At 36.4% G+C, this 22504-nt stretch overlaps 1 protein-coding gene across 1 annotated transcript; it reads right to left on the bottom strand.

The window, feature by feature from the left end:
• Positions 1-15824: 15824 nt before the first annotated feature.
• Positions 15825-18650, bottom strand: LOC107752617 (homeobox protein engrailed-1a-like). Its single transcript, XM_016568629.1, has 3 exons — positions 18576-18650; positions 17798-18371; positions 15825-16522 (listed from the first exon to the last, which is right to left on the bottom strand). The coding sequence occupies exons 2-3, from the start codon at positions 18255-18257 to the stop codon at positions 16146-16148; spliced, it is 837 nt and encodes a 278-aa protein (XP_016424115.1). The 5' UTR covers positions 18258-18371; positions 18576-18650; the 3' UTR covers positions 15825-16145.
• Between the last annotated feature and the right edge of the window lie 3854 nt (positions 18651-22504).

Here is a 22504-nt window from a genome sequence, read left to right as displayed (position 1 = left end):
CTTACAGGAAACTTTGTGCTATTTCAGATTTTCAATACACTTCTGTCTGTGTGATTTATATGCGTTTTGAAAAGTGGGGACATGGGGTAATGTCCTGAAAAGTCACCTTCTCCTTGTAATACCTATGTCATACCTTTGTCATTATACAAATGTATGTCCTCATTTGTCACAAAAACGCGCACACACACACACACACACACACACAGCAGCAGCAGCAGGTCAAAGGTAAGTGCTGTTTCTGATTTGCTCCAGATGCAGTCAGAAAGCATTTTACTACCGTTTTAAGAATTCACACACACATGAACACATGAACACATCTTTGTGTCCTCATTTGAGCCTGCTTTTTTCAAGTTTAAAGCAAAGACTTTAATCCAACCACAAATTATATGTCATCTTTTGGGCTTTATTGCTAGCAGTAGTCTGTCTGGATGCTCCACCTGTGACATGCACAGACACAAACACACTTAACATTCCCTCTGGGCAGTGCAAATAAATTAATTAAAATGCCCTGACTCCAAGACTAAAATAAATCATTTGAATAAAAAAAAAGGTTGACAGATTTTTTTTTTTGATAGAAACAATCTTGCGGCTACTATTAGCATCCTCCAAGAGGATTCCATTTTCATTATACAGTAAGTGTTATTGTTCTGATAAGCAGAAGGAAACATTGTTATTTTTGTGTTGTACATTTATTACTGGCATAAGTAACAAGATACTGAACAGAATATTAGCCAGTTTGGATTAAATTTTTTTTTTTTTTTTCTTATGTAGTGATTTATTTGTCAGAAAAAAAAGATCATGGCACAAAAACACAAATATACTAAATATGGTGTAATATTATTTGCTGGTTAAGAGCCTTATTACACTTTTTAACAGATCTTTATCCCCAAACATTCTGAATGTAATACAATACATTTTTGAAAGAGAAATATCAGTTTTTGTAATTATAATGTAAGACTTATTACAAGGCAGATGTAAGTGCACACGCGTGAGCACAGAGGATCCTGGGTGCTGTGTAAATGTGGGACCGGATGAGGGCAGGACTCCAGGTGTGACTGTGCTTGGGTGAATGTGTCATCACTGCTACACTATTGCTTCTCGCACAAATGTGCGTCTGAGATGGTGTCAGTGTGTGTGTATGTGAGTCTTTTACATTTTTAAAATTTTATTTATTGTTGTGATGAACAAGAGGGTGGCTAACCGCACACTGATCCACTCAAGACTGGAAAAGTTTACAAAAACATATTTTTTATTTTATAAATTGCACCGTGCAAAAAGTGCAAAGTGCAAGTGAATTAAAAACAGATGGACACGAGCAAGCAAGCAAATGTTTCAGCACATTGCTATCTTCAGTGCTCACTGAATTCTTGTGATCAAAGCTGAATTTTCAGCAGTCATTACTCCAGTCTTCAGTGTCACATGATCCTTCAGAAATCATTCTAATATGCTGATTTGATGCTCAAGAAACATTTCTGATTATTATCAATGTTGAAAACAGTTGTGCTGCGTAATATTTTCGTGGAAACCGTGATACATTTTCCCCCTCAAGATTCTTTTTCAAAAGAACAGCATTTATTTGAAATAGAAATCATTTATAACATTGTAAATGGCTCTACTCTCACTTTTGATCAATTCCATGCTTCTTTGCTGAACAAAAGTTTCAGTTTGTGAAGAAAAAAAAGCATCTTAGTGACCCACAACTTCTTAATGGTAGTGTATTTTTGTGTGTGTGTGTCCTAAAACACCCAGTTCATTTAATGGCAATATAAGACAACCTGGCCACCAGTGTCTAATGTGTAGAAATGTGTGGATTTCTCTAATGAGTCTGAGTACAGTAGATAGATGACTCTGTTGTGATAGGAGAACCTTCATCACCGCAGGCCCAGTTTTTTCAATGTTCATAGTTTAAGGTGATTATTTCCAAGTAATTAAATAAATTTCTAAACAGTGAGAGCAAGAAGACACCAACAGGCAAACAAAAAAGTGAAGAACATTGATTCAGTCATCCATTTCCTCAGGAATAGCACTTCTGTTTAATGAGAATATGGAGAATATGTGGAGAATGTGCATGAGTGTGGTTTCTCCTGAGGAGAACCTTCATCACCGCAGGCCCAGAGCAGGTGCCTGTTGGGTCAAGGTGCAAGGGTCAGGACCTCAGTGTGAGTCCGGTCAAATAACTGGTTTTAAACGGTGCGGCATCCACCTGTCCAAAGGTCAAAGGTCATGGGTAGCTAGGCCACCAGCAGGAGCTGACCAACCACACAGAGATTGTGGGAAAGAGAGCAGACAGACAGACAACCTAAATACAGTCGCACACTGCTGTCACAATGCACTGTACATGACCTAACTTTGACTAACTCGCAGCTAACAGTCAAACTATGGAACAAACACACACACACACACTCGTCTTGTGCAGTGGAAACTCACTGACTTTTGATCAATTTTATTTATTTATTTTTTAATTTACTAAAAGTACAGATTTTCAAAACTCTTTTGATCATCATCACAGCAGCTGTTCCTGGAAAAAAAGACATTTGTAATGTAATTTCCTCATACATGATTTCAGACAGAGCAAACCATTATTTTTTAAAAGGGAGAAATGACAGAACATACTGGGAGTAAATGGTACAAACTAAGACAAGTTTAGCATTTTCTCATAAATAATAATAATAATAAATCAGGTTTTCAAAGTCAACTTTAAGAAATACAACAGGCAAACAAAAAAGTGAAGAACATTGATTCAGTCATCCATTTCCTCAGGAATAGCACTTCTGTTTAATGAGAATATGGAGAATATGTGGAGAATGTGCATGAGTGTGGTTTCTCCTGCTGTTCTTGTTGAGCATGCTTTAGCAGAGTTTCACCCACAGTGTATCTGACACAACGTGGCAAGACCTCTGCATGTTTAGGAAGTGAGAAATCCCTCTTCTCTTTCTTAAACTCTGCAGGAGGGAGCGAGAGAGAGAGAAAGAGAAACCTTATTGAAGAGTACACAGAGCGAGACGTCTAGACTGCCAGTCTGAACACTGGGGCACCTCCCTTCGTCCCCTGAGAATTTCTCTGAGCAATGCTCTAGCTGGCATCTCTGTCTCTATACATGCAAGTGTGTGTATGTGGTTCTCTTTATCCCGGAGATCTTTTGACAGTGCCTTGCCACCCATAGTCGATGGTTTGCTTCAGTTGCACTACCAAGGACTGAAATGCTCCAGGAAAGCTGTTTTCATGCTGAGCTAATCAAAATGACCACAGCTTATCAATGTTGAAAGTCAAATTGTTTTGTGTGCCATTGAGAAGGTGATTACCTACACTTGTCCGAGTTTTCAAGTCATTTTAGTCCTTTTTCCAACTCAGTGATTCTGTTTTTTGTGTTGGTGTTCTATCTTTCACTTGGATGTTATAAGTTGCACTGAGTAAATACAGCAGGATAAAACAAAAACTGTGTCCATTTCATTTCAGGCTGCAAAGCAACAAAATGAAAGGGGTGATATTACATACAGTTGCTTTTAAGTTATGAATAATAACAGTAACCATTTATTTTTAAACATTGGTTTAACAGTTGCTCTGCATCTGTTTATGCATTGTGTGTCTTTAAGCATATATGTGACCCTGGAGCACAAAACCAGTCTTAAGTCGCTGAGGTATATTTGTAGCAATAGCCAAAAATACATTGTATGGGTCAAAATTATTGATTTTTCTTTTATGCCAAAAATCATTAGGACATTAAGTAAAGATCATGTTCCATGAAGATATTTTGTAAATTTCCTACTGTAAATATATCAAAACTTAATTTTTGGTTAGTAATATGCATTGCTAAGAACTTCATTTGGACAACTTTAAAGGTGATTTTCTCAATATTTCGATTTTTTTGCACCTCAGATTCCAGATTTTCAAATAGTTGTATCTCGGCCAAATATTGTCCTATCCTAACAATCCATACATCAGATATTTCAGATGATGTACAAATCTCAATTTCCAAAAATTGACCCTTATGACTGGTTTTGTGGTCCAGAGTCACATATGTTGTCTGTGTCAGGTGTCTAATGCAGAGCAGGTGGGGGGTGGGGAGGGATTGTGAGGTCCCTATTTAAAACAGATACTGAACCATTTCCTAATAAACCTTTCACCTTTAACCCTATTTAGGTCATATTGCTCCAAGCAACTGCAGTCACTGCCACCCACAGAAGCTAGTGCTAACACATTAACATGCTAACACAGCTACTGCAGACACATGTACTTCTACTGAGGTTAGTGGAATCAGATTCCCACAGCAGAGCCCAGCACAGATAAACAAGTCCAGATGGTCCTTAATAAATTTCAGCTGACAATCTTCCTATCAAACCCACAACTGCATGGAAAATTAAACATTCTTTATTTTAACTAATTAATTGATACCACTATAGAATGCATCGATTTAATTAAGGAATTTTAAATAGTATGGTTTAAATGGTTCAACCTGTTGCAACCTGTGATAACCAAGTTAGGTATAATTTCATTATTAATGAAATTATAGGCCATTTGATGTGTTGCTAAATTTGGGCACATTCTTGTACAGAGTTATTCTGGCAATAGCCACCTTCGTTGAATGTGATTTCTTTATAGATTTGCTCAAGAGCCAAAGAATATGAAACAGTGGTTTGTACATTTTTGGCCATTGTAGAGATTTACCGATTGACTGAGATTATCCTGTCTGTCGCAAATTCTAAAATCACTATAGAGTAGGTCTGAATTGATTGATTGACTGATTGATTGATTGATTGATTCATTGATTCATTCATTCATTGATTCATTCATTGATTCATTGATTCATTCATTATTTTTTAATGGTTGACCAGACCGTTGAATGTGATTTCTTTATAGATTTGCTCAAGAGCCAAAGAATATGAAACAGTGGTTTGTACATTTTTGGCCATTGCAGAGATTTACCGATTGACTGAGATTATCCTGTCTGTCGCAAATTCTAAAATCACTATAGAGTAGGTCTGAATTGATTGATTGACTGATTGATTGATTGATTGATTCATTCATTCATTGATTCATTCATTGATTGATTCATTCATTTATTATTTTTTAATGGTTGACCAGATATGTTCTTCATGAGTGTGACTTTGTGTGATTTTGTCATGAGTTCAAGTCCAGTCTAAAAGTCTTACAAAGCCAAGTCTAAATAAAGCCTCGAGTCAAAGTATTTTGTCACATGTCAAAGTCAACACTCAAATGCATTTTGTTAGTTTTATTTATGCTATAGGTTAGCATAGGACAATTCTTTTTATATATATATATATATAATAAATAAATAAAATTGTTTTGAGCCATTTCCTTGATCATTACAAATACCATCAAAAAAGTGGATTTTGAATTAAATCATCATTTTATCTGTAATATGAGTAAAGTAATAATAATAATAATAATAATAATTTAAAGGAATATGTAGACAAAACAAAACACAAACAAACAAACAAAAATATTTTATTGTTTTAAGTTTACTCAGTTTTAAGTTTACTCACCTTCAGGTCATCTAAGATGTAGATGAGTTTGTTTCTTCATATGAACTGATTTGGAGAAAGTTAGCATTACATCACTTGCTCACCAATGGATCCTCTGCAGTGAATGGGTGCCGTCAGAATGAGAGTCCAAACAGCTGAGAAAAACATCTCAATAATCCACAACATAACTTCAGTCCATCAGTTAACTTCTTGTGAAGCCAAAAGCTGTGTGTTTGTAAGAAACAAATCTATCATTAAAAAGTTTTTAACTTCAAACCGTTGCTTATGGCTAAAATACGAGTCCAAAGTGAACAATATCCATATTGCTTTCTCCAGTGAAAAAAAGTTGTCTCGTCAGAATCAGAAGAGAAATATGCACAGATCAAGTGCCATTTACAAGCCAAAACAGTCTTAAACAAATTCTGATGTGAGAGAAAAATGGGGATGAACTTTTTCACTGGAGGAAGCATTTTTATGGATCATGGACTCATATTTTGGCGACTGTTTGAAGTTAAAACACCTTAATAATGGCTAACATCTAACATATTGGATGGCCTGAGGGTGAGCAAAATTTCTTTTTTTTTGGTGAACTATTTCTTTAACTGCAACTTCAGTGCATATCTTTGTGAATGTCATTTTTAGCTTTAATTGGGTTTCACAAAACCTTTGATGAACTGTATGAATTAGATGTAAGGTACTTGGAAGGAGTTTCGAGTGTGTAACTCAATGGTCAGCTACAATCTTGGCAATGGATCAGTCATCGGGGCCAGTCTTACTGCTGTGGTTGGAGGCATTATAGACAGTTAAGAATCATATGCTTCAGTAGGACTGTGGCAAAATATGTGTCTGTGATTTTTTAGAAAAAATTGATTTAGTTATCAGTCAAATTTTTAACAGTCCTAAAAAACTGATGGTGGTTTCCTCTATTGATTACATTTTGGATGTGCGTCTGTGTTTCATTCATTTGGATGAGTATAAATGGCTCATCTCATTAGCATGTGAAAGCAGACATGCTGGTGTAAGAGGTGCTGGTGAACGTGTGTGTGTGTGTGTGTGTGTGTGTGTGTGTGTGCAGCAGATGGACTCTGAATGCTGACTTTTGACCCTGTCGTTGTAATGAGGGCTCAGAGACTGGTGTAACATTGTGTTTCCATTATATGGAGTCTCCTCTAAGCACACAGATTTGGAGTGAGAGGTTAATTAATTCATTTCAACTCATAATTATCCCATTAACCTCTGTAACGCTACTGAACATCAATTAATTTCTTTATTACCTAAATCATTTACTATGACCAATTAATCATTGCAATTTGAGTATGATTGATTATTATCATTTAAGCAATACACAAAAACCAGATATTCTTATTCACACTAATAAACTAATGACCAACATGCTAACACAGATGGCATATATATATATATATATATGTGTGTGTGTGTGTGTGTGTGTGTGTGTGTGTGATATGATATTGTATTTATACAACAGTTAAATAAGAAGTTAATATTGAGTAACTGACTTGTTAGGCACAATATACCTAGTTACTTTGTTTTTGGTCCCCCAGTGAGAATAGTTCCAAGCAAAGCCAAAGCAGAAATAATTGTTCCAATATGTGAGCAAAGTGATGTTTTTTGATTCCAGAATGACTCAGGTTTTTTGATAAATCACTCACTCATGCCGCCACCTAATGGCGCAACAAGGAAACCTCCATAAAGAGTCACTTAAAAATCGCCACCACTTGCAGTGCTGATATACAGTCCGTCCTACAGCACTAGGACTTTTCACAGTTTGTGTCACTCTGCTTGTCTGGGTTTGTGCGGTCTATATAGTCAGAATGTGCAGACATGTGACTGTCTTTATGGGAGAGTAATTTGAATCATTCCACTTCGTTCAAAAATGTTGATTCATTCAGGAACAAAACACAACTACTGTTGCACGGAGTTGCAACAGATGATTCTGCCTTGGCTTGATTTTCTTTGATGGAGCAAAAAGTGACAGCTTAACTGGTAATATGACTCTTAAAGGTAAGTTACTTAAGTTGTTCTTGCATAAAAGCAATCACACCCGCAATTGTGCTGTTGGTGTGCATAGGCAGGCAGGGCTGCTATCACCTGTGCCTGCATGTGGCCTAATTCTTATGGTTCAAACAAAGCCTTGCTGCTAATATGATATTCGGAGCAGCACTCTTGCTCATGTGATATTGCTTACATTTATTATAATAGAAAAATATGAGTTTATATAACTAGTGGTGAACAGTAACAAATTATTTTTGCTTCATTACTGTACTTACTTAATACAGTATGTTGGCTATATTTAAGTATTTTTATTTTGGGAAACTTCTGTGCATTCTAAAGCAACATATCATTCTTTTTAATGCAAGAAAACGAAAAAAAAACGACACTGGCTTGCAATGATTCACCAAAACACAGGAAATTCTCAGAACTTGAGAGTGTGAGTGACTGATGCCATGAGAAGTTACTAATGCCAAATTGTAGTATTAATTATTGTAAATGAAAATCATATTTGGGTGATGACTGTCAGTTATTTGTTAAATAAAGGACAAGCTGTATAGGCCCATTGCATGTAACATGAATGTTGACAAGCCCACATTTGTCCATAATTTAGGTTACTACACTCTAAAAAATGCTGGGTTAAATACAACCCAGTGCTGGGTAAAATAGGGATTTTAGAATAATGCAAATTAATGCCCCAATTATATAAAACATGTATGTTTGCATAACATTCTACTTAAAATTTTAACACATTTGCCTCTTGACGTCTGCACAATACTGTACAAACGTTTTGTTTTCACTCATTTTCAAAATTACTATATGACTACACTCTAAAAAAATGCTGGGTTAAATACAACCCAGTGCTTGGTCAAACAGGGACAAACCCAGCAATTGGGTTGTTTTGACCCAGCGGAACCCAACCTTCTGGGTAGTAACCCAACCACTGGGTCAAAATAACCCAATTGCTGGGTTTGTCCCTATTTTACCCAGCACTGGGTTGTATTTAACCCAGCATTTTTTAGAGTGTACTAAACTACTATAATATATCTTGTTATTTTCACTTGTTTGCGCACTTTAATTTCATCAGTAACTTAATATTTTAGTATATAATGCAAGGCACATTTTGGTATATATAAAATAATTAAATGTTTGTTTACTTGCAAATCAATGCATATTTAATGTCTGCATCCAATAATCTTACTTATTGACTGCTGGCTAGAATAAATAATAAACATCGTTCAGTCCCTTTTAAGTATATAAAAAAATCAAGTACTTTTTTTTTTTTAACTTTTGCTCAAGTAAAATTGAAAAGAAGTATACTTTTACTGAAGTAATATTTTTTCAGGGTACTTTTACTCAAGTACTAGATTTGTGTACTTTGCCCTTCATTAGGCATATAACTTATAAAGTATGCAGGCCTAATGAACCATAGAGCGAAAGATAATCTATGGAGGATCTGCTCGGAGCGTATTCATCATTCACTTTAAAATGGAGTTCAGTGACTGTTTCCTTGGCAACAGCCTTGCATGTATAGCTCTCCTCTTTCTGAGAACCAATGAGGCGAGTGATTCCATAATGTTCTATTACCCTCCACTCTCCCGATCCTTTTAGCACCAATCATAAGGTCAGAGAACATGTGCTCCCCTTTTCCTGATCTCTCTTACACATATATCAGCTGATGGCAGGAAAACAATGACAAATGGAGTGTGTGGGTCTCAGTAAAGCCATTTCAGCTGTGCTTGTGGACAAGATTTGTGTTGTCAGGTGATTTTTAGAAGCTTGAAATTATAGTTTGCTTTTTATCGATCATGAATTGTACAGATAACAGATAATAATGTGAGTTATGTTCAGGTTAAACATGTTTATCTTAATCTCCTTTTAAAAAATGTGTGTGTGTGTGTGTGTGTGTGTGTGTGTGCGTGCGTGCGTGCCTGTGTGTGTGTTAGAGTGTGATAGCCTAAGGCAGATTGTATCTCTCGCTCTCTCTATTTTTTTATATTTCCACAGGAATAACCCCTGTCAGTGTGGATGTGTATAATGAGAGTGTATGCTTGTATTATGGATGATCCCTGTCATGTTGCTCGGTTAGTTATTCTGGTTGACCACTGACTGTCTGATAGCATCTGAACTGTCACAGTCAATCCCAGTTCAAGATTTATTACTGCTATCCGGAGCATAGGCTTGTCTGCACTTGGCTGACTCATCCTCGTCTGACTGTGTTTTGCGTGTCTGTGTGATTTGAGGCCATATGTCCGCTCTCACTCTGTCCGGTCTGAGAAATAATAATAATAGGTAGCTACTGACATCCTGCAGACATGCACACACTGCAATTTAAACCTAGTCTGCTCTGTATCAGTGGTGGATGTCAAAGAAGGAATTTTACTGTATTCTATACAGATGTGATGTGTGTTAGGGGTGAGGGGTGGAGACCATTGATTGGCATGGACTAAAAAGTGCTATTTTATGCTTTTCCGTGCAGAATTTTGCGACAAGAGTTGAAATTCTGGTTCTTTTTTTAAGACAATTTAAAGATCCAGATAGATTTGTGTATATGTGGCAAGAATATAATATAGTGAACAGGACTGTATTTTAACTTTTTTTGCACTTAGCACTGGTGCCAGAGGTTGAAAGTTTTGTGGCACAGGACAGACAATTGTAGCACAAGTAAACCTATATGTTATATCTCTGAAAACAACCACAAGTAATGCAGTTCATCACTTAAACAGGGATGTGACTAGCAATGGACATTAAGGTTGCAGATACAGTAAGGCACACAAAATCCAACCCTTCCTTGTTTTCAGACAAGCTTTTTCTTTATTTGTCCAAAATGGCAGACTGCAGGAACAGAACACCTCTCCCTTAAAGGGATAGTTCACCCAAAAATGAAAATTCTGTCGTCATGTATATGGATGAGAATGCTGGTAACCAATTGTTGACGGTAGTCATTGACTTGCATAGTATTTTTGTTTTCAGTCAATGGCTACCGTCAACTGTTTAGTTACCATCATTCTTCAAAAAAACGTATTTTATGTTCAGCAGAAGAAAGAAACTCATACAGGTTTGGAACAAGTAAATAATGACAGATTCTTTTTTTTTGGTGAACTGTTCCTTTTACATTAGATCAGTTTTGTTTAAATAATATTTCCAGTATTACTATACAAAGAACATCCATTTACACTTTACACTTCAAGGACAGATCCATGGGTCTGTGGGCAGATATCACTTAAACAAACTTTTTTTTTTTGTTGCAAACCAGCAGTAGGAATTGTGAGAAATGGAGTTGGGTGGATGGACTCAATGCAGCTGAGACATGATTTTTAAATCACACAGTAGACTACAACAACCAAGTAAATTAATCTATCAATTAACCTCACACACAAACAAGCATGCAACAAACTCTTACTTCACACAAACAAGTGGCTCTGTCTCACACACACATGTGGTAAACTTTTATTTTTCATAGCACATGTGACATGTCACACTGTATAGCCCTGGTGCACACTGAGAATAGTTTAAAGGTTTCATGTTTAAGTATCAGAGCAGTGAAAAGTAAAAATATCACCTGTGACTTTTAAGAGTTGGATAATAAATGTTGCACTTGCGGATGTGATTGTCTGGATAAAATGCAAGTCCCTCTGTGATATTGGCCAGTTCTAGCCATTTGCCTGGAGGTCAAAACGTTTATCTGATGGTCAGTGTTATCTTCTGCCAGGATTTTGGCTTTTTGGATGTGTAAATATGTTCAGTGAATGATATGGTATATCCCCTACAAAGGTGTCCGGTGCTGTTTTATAATACTATCACATCAGACTGTGAGTCCACCAGTAATGAAACCCTTCAGTAATGAGCAAATTATACTCCATTTTCATTAAGTCACTCACTTTTGACAAGTCACCCTGTGATCAGTCTCTAAGTGTTTCCTGTATTTTAAACTCATTCCCTAATATTATGTTGCAAACTCTCCTCTGGTTCCTCAGTATTTCAACTTTTCATAACCTTTGTATATTGTAAGAATGCACCATTGTAACCAAAAATCCATTGACTAGAAAGTAATTTATTTACAAAGTCCTGCGAAGCTGTTAGAATACAGAATTTTAAAACGGATTATTTGTCATCAGTCTTTATTAGTGGCTTGTTTTAGTGGTTTTGGCTGCTTCAAACCCTTCTCATCTCATGTTCCTTTAATCTCAAAATAATTCCGCTGTTACGTTAAAATTCTAAATTCAATAAAAGTGATCCATGTCTAATCTAGTTGCCAAGGAGTGGTGAAAATTCCAGATGAGGCAAACAAGCCCTCTGGCACACAGTGTGAATGGAGCAACAACAGTGATACAAGTCTGACAAATATTTCCTTATATGTTAACATCAGAGTTAACAATATTTGTAGGTGTCAGTACGCAACAAAATACACCTATGCATTTGATTTATCTATATGCTGTGTTAAATAAGTTTTGATTTTCAAAAATCAGAATATACAGTTCTACCAAGAAATGTATTTCATTAGTTTAATTCTAGGTTGTTTATGGTTGCCAAACAACATATCAATTTTATAGCATATACGCTGCATATCATATATGTGCGCAATCTCAATGAGCAAGGCTACAAACAAGTTGAACAGTGTTATATAGGCTAATGAGACTTTACCACGCTTCTTAGCAGACTTTATCAAGATAGGGAATAGTTTATTGCATATTATGAATTATAAAAAAGTAATTTATTGAACATTTGTGTCTTTTGGTGTCCTATCATTTAAATCAATAATTATTGTGATATTGCAAGTGTAAGGTTATACCGTGTAATCTCCTCAAGTTAAGAAATCGAAAATTTTTCCCTCGCTTTCCCAGCTAACATTTTTTGGTTATAGTTAGTTTTGAGTAACTCGGGGGGTGTTACATCATATTTTATTTTTACGCGTTTTTACAGCATTGCTCATTATGACCAATCATACACGATTCTGTTGAGCTTAGGAATGCAGTAGCCAATCAGAAGCGCTCAAACTAGTCAGCGCTGAAACCCCAGAGTTTTGTTTCAGACAGAAACTCGCGAATTCCCTCATCATACGCTACAAAGCGCTGATGTAGGTACGATGTAAGTTAAAGATTCATTTATCATACCGTGTATGGACAGCTTTATTGATTATAAGAGGAGTTATGAGTGCTTAAACGCTAGCTAGACTGAATGCTCATTTAGAGTGTGTTCTTTCACTGCATGATTCAGTATAATAAAATGCATTTAGAATACTCCCAAATTCCAAGATATGGGGGCAGAAAATGTATATATTTATATAATTTCATATAGTTGATCAATATCACAAAAAGAGTGCCATTTTCCCCAAAAATCTAAACCTAAAAGTGGTTAGGGGGACCCCCCAAGAGCTTTGACACAATTCGAACACTGTGCTCGTCTACGACTAAACAAGTCCGTTCTTTTCGCTGAAGATCCGGATCCCAGTGCATCTATGTAATAATATTGTGCAGTTACAAAGATATACTGTAGAATAAAAATCAAATGTTCCAATTTGAGACAGGTTTGATGAAACAAGACAAGCAAACAAAACTGCAGAGAGAGAGAGCGAGAGAGAGAGAGAGAGAGAGAGAGAGAGAGCAACTGGACTTTTGAATTCAAACAGCTTTATAACATGTTCCCCGTAACTCCAGTCAAAAAAAAGAAGAAAAAAAAAAAAAAAACCAAGTAGCCTATGCTGCTTACATATACATTTTGAAGATATGCATTTTTTTTCTTCACAAATTATCGCTTTAATTTGTGGCAAAACATATAGCTTAACCAACAGTGAGGCTGTTTCGGTTGTTCGTGTTGGCTGTTCTTGTAGTTCACCGGGGTTGTCTGAGAAAATGTTTAGAGGGTGTGTAGTGTAGGCCTAGGCCTATGTGTCTTTTGGGGGTGAAGGTGGAGGACTGAGTGTTCTTTTCACAAGTTCAGCTGTATTTATTTGAAAATGATGTAGAGGTGTATGACTCAGACTCAGCGTGCACAGTCCCTCAGTTACACCGCCGAGGAATAAATTAAATCTAATTTAAATTCAAAGGAACACATTAAATCAAAATTAGGCTACATGTTTCCATTGCACACAAAATAATGTATTTTTTTATGTATTATTCGAATTGGCTAGTTGTTAGGCACATAGACACATTGTTGATTTACTGCAATCGTTAAAGCAGATGGTTTTTAAAAGTTAGAGAGAATAAAATGTACAACATTTTTTTTATGGTTCCAATTCAAACCCTTCATTTTTTAAGAGTATCTACTCAAAGATTTTTGATCAGGCCTAGTATGTTGTTTTACTTAACCTACATCCCGAAGTTCTAAAAGTACAAGAAAGTTGAACCGACAAGCGTGTAGCGGGGAATTTAATTATTTTAGTTCAAATAGGCCCACAATTAAAAATGGTTTCATTCACCTTCTTCCCAGCATGCACTGTATGAATAATAAATAGCCTATGTTTTGCATTGTTTGGCCGGTCTTAATATTTATTTATTCATTATTATATTTATTTGTATTTTATTTATTTATTTATTTTGTAGATACACTGTAGCAAGTTGTCCGAAAGGATAATGCTGCTTACAGTAAATCATTGTCCTCCACGACAGCTGTATTTAAAATGTTCAAATGTAACAATGAAATACAATGTTAAAAAATAGGCATATGAAACTATCCACGAAGCAGTAAAATGAACACATTTCTGAAACAGAATCATTATTTATTTATTTATTTTTAATCATTTGTTTTACTTTTTCCCACACTGTTGTTATCTGTTTTCCGGATTTGTCTATATTCATAGGCTACACCAAATCTAGTCTCAAGCCTGGCGTGGCGGCGGAAGACGCAAGAGGCAATGTGAGCTTTTTAGCAGTGATTAATGGTGAACAACATCCAGTAATGTCTCGTTTGCTAATTTTATTCGTTGCCAAATGCACCACAAAATCGATTTTCTAGCAGGCGACAGCAAATGCGGCGCGTTACGCGGGAGATCTTCCTTGAAAACGCTCACATGAGTTGTAGGCATGAACCTTAGTTTATTATTTCTAAATCACACTTTGAAGGCTATTTCTATTGTGGTTTTTAAGAACTTGAGAAAAACGTCGATTTGCAGACCAAGACCTCAGTCAAGTGTAACTCCCTTTTGAACTTGGCAGTAGCTAATTCCTGCGCTTAGCCGAGCCTGCCCGGGCGCGCCTCATGTTGAGGACCATAGCAGTGGAGACTATGAAGGTGTGAGAAAACCACGAATCCAACAACACGCACGCTGCAGGTCCAGTGCAGATGCCATATGACGCTGTTGCCCCGGGCAGAGAGCTTCTAAAAAGCAAACAGTGATTCCCATCAGGATAAGGTGTTCACGATTCTCTGTCGTCTTTGGTTTGATTAATCGGTTACAAAAAAGCCACTACATGCCCACAGCACACCACCGAAACATTCACTCAACTAGGCTACTGTTCTCAAATTCTCAGAGCCACGCAGCTAAACAGGGATGGGCGGCGATATGGAATATAGAAACAATAAGCCTTACATTTCCTTAAATTAAATTAGGCCTATTATTCTTAAAACCTAGGGATACTACTATTAATATTATTATTAGCGTATACGTGTATTATTCCAGCTAAGGTAATTTTGCACCATGCTTTTGTCTTCCTACATAAAAAATGTGAAAATTTATTTTTCATCATCTGTTTTTAGTAATTAATCACAGATAAGTCTGTATATTAAATATTGTAAATACAATGTATTTTTTATTGATAGTTTTGTAGTCTAGTTTACTTTAGACTACGGGTGAAATAATTACGCTGTGTAAATATTCATATTTTATTGTTTTACATGCCTATAGGCTATATGAACTGCGCAGCGTGTCACGTAAAAAACATTTTTGCGTATCAATACCACGAGTTTTCGTTTTTATTTGGCGTACTATTTATACGGATTTTCATGAGACCGGGCTCAAAAAAAAGGCGAATTATAGGCTTATGGGAGTCGTTTTATTGTGAGAAACTTAGGTAAACAATGTTGAAATAAATTTGACGACGTAAGTTTGATGACTTGGTTACGTCTTTTGAGCTCTGTCTCTGATTCCATGGTGCAAGAGACAAAAAAAACAAAAAAACAAACAAACAAAAAAGATGATTAGCCTATTAACGGTAAGGGTAAAATAAAGAGAAAACAGATGCCATGTACAAAAAGAGGTTTATTTGGATACAGTATTAAATATATTGCAAAGAATAATATCTGATATCAGATAAGTCTCCCATTATCCCCCATCAGCAAAGAAAAAAATATTATCAATAGACGAAGTGTAGCCTATAGGCTACTGTTCTCTGGATACTTTAATCGAATACATCTTTGGCACGAAGAAATATTGCTTTTAACAGTATAAAAACAACAATTTAGATAAAATGTAAAGTGTCTTTTTACTGGTAGTGGCATGTAACGATTTCAAGCAAACTATAGCGCGATCCATTAGACTTTAATAGCATCCCCAAAATAAAAATGAGGGCTGCATATTTATTAAGTCCACATATTTGTATTGTAAAAAAAAAAAAAAAATCACCGCTTTTCCAAAACAAGTTGATAAAGTAACCTACATGGTAATATTCCTTTATAATATTCCTGGTCAAGTATTTGAGTTTTTCCTGCTTCCCTTCAGTCTTCCGACCTTTTTATTTTACTCTGCGGGTTCTCTCTCTCTCTGTCTTTGCTATAGTTGCCGTCGTCTTCTTGAAGGGTGGTGGTGGTGGTGGAATGGTTGTACAGTCCCTGCGCCATTAGCTGCACTGCCAGGCCGTTCTTGAATCCGGTGGCTTTCTTGATTTTAGCCCGTTTGTTCTGGAACCAGATTTTAATCTGCGACTCGTTCAGCTTGAGTTCGTGCGCCAGGGCCTGCCGCCGCTGCTCCGTGATATAGCGGCTCGCCTGGAACTCAGCCTTCAGTCTTTGGAGCTGCTCAGCTGTGAACGCCGTTCTGGGTCGTTTATCCTCACTGTCGTTTTTCTTCTTTTTCAATTTCCGGGTCCTTGGGCCTTGTGTGGAGACAACAATGAGACGAATCCATGAATATCAACCATCTCATCAAATGTCAAAGCCATTTTGGACTCCACACACAAAAGGACACTGGCGTGCTGAGTATTGTGCCACATGATCACTGGAATAAATAAACATCAAAATAGACTCTTCTAATAATAATAATCCTATTAAATTTAGGTTGCCTTAAAGAACTGGCCAGGGACTACAGCTCTTACAGTTTTGTTGCTGTTAATGAGTGCTGTCCCTGTTAAAGAAATTGTTATTGTAAACATATGAACTACATTGTCATTATGTTGCTGACACTGTTAAAAATAAAAAAAAATAAAAAAGAGCCATAATTGAGTCTGTACTGCACATACAATGATGCAGATGATAAATTATAGAAATGATATTCGTTTTGACGTCGTGCTCCTGAAGTTGTATTAAAAATGCCAAATTAAGATAAGCGACAAAAGCCAAAAATTTAGATCTGATGTAAGAGATTTAGTGACTTTAAATTTGGTTGTATATTCATGTAACTTTCCTCAGAAATAAAAATTAACTTTTATTTATTTATTTATTTAGTACTCCAGTTTTGAACGGTGGATTGAGAAAACCAAGAAATAAAATGCAGCATCTGATAAAAAAAAAAAGTTTTTTACGACATTAAAATGAATAGGCTAAAAGCAAATTATGTGAGATCTTGTAAATAATAATAATAATAATAATAATAATAATAATAATAACAAGAGTCACTAACTTATGGCAGTAAGCTACAAACCTCAACGCTAAAACACGAAATCAATCACACGCATTTAAAACATTATTTTGTCAATTTCGTAGACTTCAATATTTATTGAGGAATATACTTTAGTTTTGTAATTGTCTTGGACGGCATTTATATAACTTTATTATTAAACGACGTTTATGTAAATGCGTGTGACAAGACTTTATTATTAAAAGTTTTTCAAGATTATAACTTTTATTATTATAGTATTAGTCATATATATATATATATGGCATGAAAATTCTTGGAATATTATGTGGAGTAGCTATTATGTCTGGGTCGTACATGCTGTAAAAGGAAAAACAATTTGGTCTAGCTTGATGAATATGAGGCATTATTATATGATTCCGGTGTGTGTCAGCTCGAATATTTCTACAACCGAAACTAACCTTAACTTAATACATTTCATATAGTTGATTTTCCTGCTTTTAGTTTATGCAACAAAATAAATATATGGCCAAGAAAGAAGAGAACTGGTGGTATTATTAGTTACCAGGTGCCTTACCAGATGAAGGTCGATCAGAGTATCTCGTGCAGTAAACCCAGGCGGGCCACAGAAGCGCTTGTTTGTCCTTACGGGGCGAGGAGGTTTCACCTGGGCTATTCAAAGCAACGGGTGACGCTGAGACAACCCCACAGTTTGCTGCGTTCCCTCTTTCGGCCTCGTCTACTTTGGAATACCTTCTGCTGGCTGGAGACGAAACGGTGGACGAGGCTGAAGATGAAACACTGTCGGTGCTGCAGTTGGAATCCGGACAAGGAGTGCTGGGGACAGTTGGTCGGGCAACAAAAGACCGTGCACCTGGACGCTGCTCCCTTTTGCAGCCGAAGTCCGGTCTGAGAATGTTGTCAATGAAAAAGTTCGTGGTTCTGTGCGCGTGGTGCGCAGCCTGCAGAGGTGGAGAGGGCAGGCTCGGTGACAGAGTAACGCTGTCATCTTCCCTCTGATCCCGCTGCTCTTCCATAACAGCTTCCCTCTTTGATATTCGCTCCAGTGGTTGAATGTAACCTGTTCTGTTCCAAATATAACAAAAGGTTGGACAATGCTATCTAGGTATCCATGACAACGCGCCAATCCCCTGCGAAAGTGAGTACATTTTTTTAAGTCAACTTGTTGACATAGTGGAGATAACGCTTGCGCGCCGTTACTTTCTGCGCGTTTGGAAAGGACTGACAGCGCACAGTACGCAGCTTTCGTACACCCTCCGCATTGCCAGACCTCGGTTTGACACCTCTTTTTCTTGAACTCTACTCGTGCACAACCACTCTTAGTGGCCACTAACCGGAAACACATCAGATCACATAGATGAGTGGGGAACCTATCCATGACAAAGGAGCTCTTTGCTACGTGTGTCAGCGTCCAATTCCGTTCCGCGCCTGTGCTCACAGATATCCAACGGCACAGAGATTGCTCTCGCCCTGGTAGATGAATTCTGCCTCCCGCAGTCACGCTCAAAGATAATTAAAATTAAAAACATATCTTCAAAAAAAATTATTTTAGATATTTATAGCTTTTGAGAAGAAATAGTTAAACTGTAGTAGCCTAATATATAGCCTATGCTATCGGACAAATTCTTTGGGACAACGATAGCCTAATAGCATGGAAACAACTTAGCCTAAGCTTTTACTTTCACAAAACCATAAAAAATAGCCTACAACAAACAGGCTACTTTGCGAAAATATATAAGCCTATTTCACTTTTAAATCCAAATGCGTTTTGTGGATAAGAGTGTCTCCTAAATGCCTTAATTTAAATGTAAAAATGTGCTACTAAAACAATAATGTATATGTATATTTAAATAATACTAATTAAATGCCTTCATTTAAATTTGAATATGTTTGCTGTTCATGCTGTAAATTCTAATATTACTACTACGTCACTGTATAGTCCTAAAATAGGCTACGTTATATCTGATTTCGACCTCGGGACAAGTGAAGTCAGACTAGCATAGGTAGACCAAGCCTCATTCGCAATATTAGGGTGCCTGAAATACTTAGCGCGAGAACTATCTGTTTGCACTTAATTTCTAATTAAAATGAAAATGAATCAAACCAGCGCAACGGCATCAAATGCATGAACGTCTTGATGATGCGCTTCTACCAAAAGCTCAATTGCATAAATGACTTAATTGACAGCTAAATGTCCTGTGATACATTTTTCCCCTCACGTGGCAGTGTTTTAGTGAAAATATGATAAATGCATTTTTTATTGTTTATTTTATTGTCATTGTTAAACTGAATGTAAACGAGCCCTTATTACAGTAAGGCTACCTGGATATATACAGGTGCATCTCAATAAATTAGAATGTAGTGGAAAAGTTAATGACATTTTATAACTTGTAAAAGAAATATATCACAATAAAATGTTAAAGTTCAGATCAGTGTTCAAGAAGCACAGAAATATTTGGTCAAAGATCTCCAACAGGCTGAAAGACAGAAAAGAAACACCCTGGCAGTAGTTGATTTTCACGGGCACAAAAGGCTGTTTTTTTTTTTTTTTTTTTTACAGTTTCACAAACTATGTGCATCTCAGGCCATATAATCCCAAAATGTCAGATATTTCAAGACTTGTAATATGTAAACTGAAAAATCCTTATTCTCAGAAATTAATTTCTGGTAGGCATATTCTAAAGGTAGGGTATAATTTTTATAAATACTGAACACCAGTGGTTGCAATGAACTAAAACTGCTAAACACTTAATCTTTTAAATCTGTCCGAATGACATTAGGGTGATTGAATAAGCCTATATCTTTAAGAAGATGCCTGTCGTGACCTGCAAAACGCGATGAGACAGTAAAGAGGCACGACAATCATTTTTCCTTAGTACTAAGTTTGGCTTCATATGCCTTCTGCAAAGTTCTTGCCATGGCGTTTAGACAGTTGCGTCATGTAAGTAAAGGTGTGTAAATGTAGAAAGCGAGTAACATATCACAGATACACGGCGGCCTGGCAGAGCACATGCGTTTAGTCATGCGTGAAGAATGCGGGTCTCATGCTCGCAGAACAGATGTGGACCGTTCAAAGTGTTCATGTTATTCTATTCTGTAGCGATTTTAACCTACTTTTCCACAGATATATTACGGGTTTAGGTTTAAGTTCACAAAGATTTGTTTTGCCATCATTTCACATCCCAGGACTGAAAAAGAAAAGCACAGTACCACAATCTCTTTATGAAAATTCAGAGCATCTTATCTTTAACTGGTTCAGAACATTTGGTGTTATGACCTTTTTAAAGGTTTTATTGTAACATTACTTATATTAGTGTATCTGGCATAGGCCTACCGCACGGTCAATAGGCTATGTCTGAGATATTATATAATTGAATAAACTGAAAACATCCCTCATGCAACGTTTGCAAAGTCTCCTGGTTGTAAGACTAATTTTAGCAGCAGCCCATAGTTCAAAATAATATATTATGGCATCACTTTTAACAAAAATAGTCTGTTTACGTTGAAACAATAAACAGGCTAATTGTGATCTACAGTCTGTTTGTTGGGCTTGCAGACAAAAGTCGACGTTGATGAATGGACTAAACAGTGTGGAGGATCTGAAGCTATAACTATTTTGCGTCCTCTTGTGGCCAGAATGGTGACAGTCCTGAAGAAGCTCTAGCACAGATGTAATTAGAGATCACGAGGTAATGCGTGAACTGGGGGGCATTATGTGGATAAGGGGGCATGATGAGTTAGGCTAATGCATGTTGATCATTGCAAAGCCACTGTAGCCTATTCTATGTCTGAAAATAAAAAGGGATGGTAAAAAAATAAATAAATAAAAAAGTCACTTTAAAATGAGACTCCGCCATAAACATTGGCATATTCACTAATGTCAGCGATTTTTCAAGAAAACACGTGACCTTGTAATAGTAATTTATATAAAAAAGCGCATAGGCTAAGTGATTGACGTTAACAAAGTGCATGTAATAAATGATCGTTTTCCTCATCTCTTCGTCTGTTTTGTCATTATCCTCTTGCAACGGTGCGCTGTTACAATCCCCACTTTCCCCTGTTGCATTAATGTAAGACCAGAGAATAAAATGATCTTACAGTCCACGACCTGCACGTGATAACGCTGCCTAATATAAAGGGCCTATTTAACTTGATTAACCAAGCTGGACCGAAATTACCGTTTTTCTGAATAGCTAAAACACATTTCTTGAAACCATCACTCATTTTCTCAAAACCTTAAACACAAATCCAAACCTTCAAACTAAATTCACAGAACCCCCTGACTCTTCTGGCAAAATCAAACAATCGCTTCAAAACCATTCCACCTGTACTCAAAATCAAACAAAGCTTTAAAATCATAAACACATTAGTCAATAATATACACACTACAGATCATTCATTAGACACTACAAAAAAAAAAAAGGAGAACACAGTGTCCAGTGCATAGTTACAAAAAACAACAACAAAAAAAACTGTTTATTGTATATAGTAAATATTTTGCAATACTGTAAAACACAAACACACACACACACGTTTACTTTGCTATCTACACAAACTCTAAACACAAATCCATAACTTCTCACCCAGTTCCCCATACTTCCTATTTTCAGGCTCTCCACTCAAAACTATTCAATCTTGCTGAAAAAAAAACAAACTTTGCCCTCAGACATGACACACAAGCCCTCAGAAACACACACACAACAACATAGTCTTACACACTAATGAGATCAATTCATAACACTGTTGCAAAAACCTTCTTTTGCCAATCAGGTATCATTTTACAGCTCAATATCTCTTACAGTATACAACATAATTAGAGCACATACATGTTACGGTAAATATAGCAGATGCAGTGAAATTCAACAATAAGCTTTACAGTAAGAAACGATTATTTTCATTACACTGCTGTAAAGAGATCTTACAGTACAGTAGATGAAAAGCACTAGAAAGGAAAAGGTCAAATACCAAAGAATTGCATATGAACACACAACAGAATATAGAGTCATCTCTCAGTTCTGCAAAAATACAGTACATGTAAGAAGTACTTGGCTACAAATCAGTTCAGCAGTTACAGTATGAGTTTGAGGGTGTACAACTTGTGCGTCAGTATTTACTATACATACAGTATGAATAAAAAGTAAAAGTTCTCTCATCTGAAGTACTGCTACTGTTCTGTCATTATATTTGATCTGTAAGTAGTATTGAAAGCCTGTAGATGAGCCTGTAGGCCAGCTGTCCTCATGCACAAGAACATGATCAACTA

This window comes from Sinocyclocheilus rhinocerous, unplaced genomic scaffold, assembly GCF_001515625.1.
Source record: "Sinocyclocheilus rhinocerous isolate Xijiao unplaced genomic scaffold, SAMN03320098_v1.1 scaffold1222, whole genome shotgun sequence".
NCBI lineage: Eukaryota > Metazoa > Chordata > Actinopteri > Cypriniformes > Cyprinidae > Sinocyclocheilus > Sinocyclocheilus rhinocerous.
Note: the sequence above shows the minus strand (reverse complement) of the source record. Positions and strands in the feature narration are given on the sequence as shown.

Excerpts from the sequence above, each read along its gene's own strand:
- LOC107752617 (XM_016568629.1), bottom strand. The coding sequence starts at position 18,257 with ATGGAAGAGCAGCGGGATCAGAGGGAAGATGACAGCGTTACTCTGTCA. Across the intron at positions 16,523-17,797 it reads CTCTGATCGACCTTCATCTG|GCCCAAGGACCCGGAAATTG; the intron begins GTAAGGCACCTG and ends TCTCCACACAAG.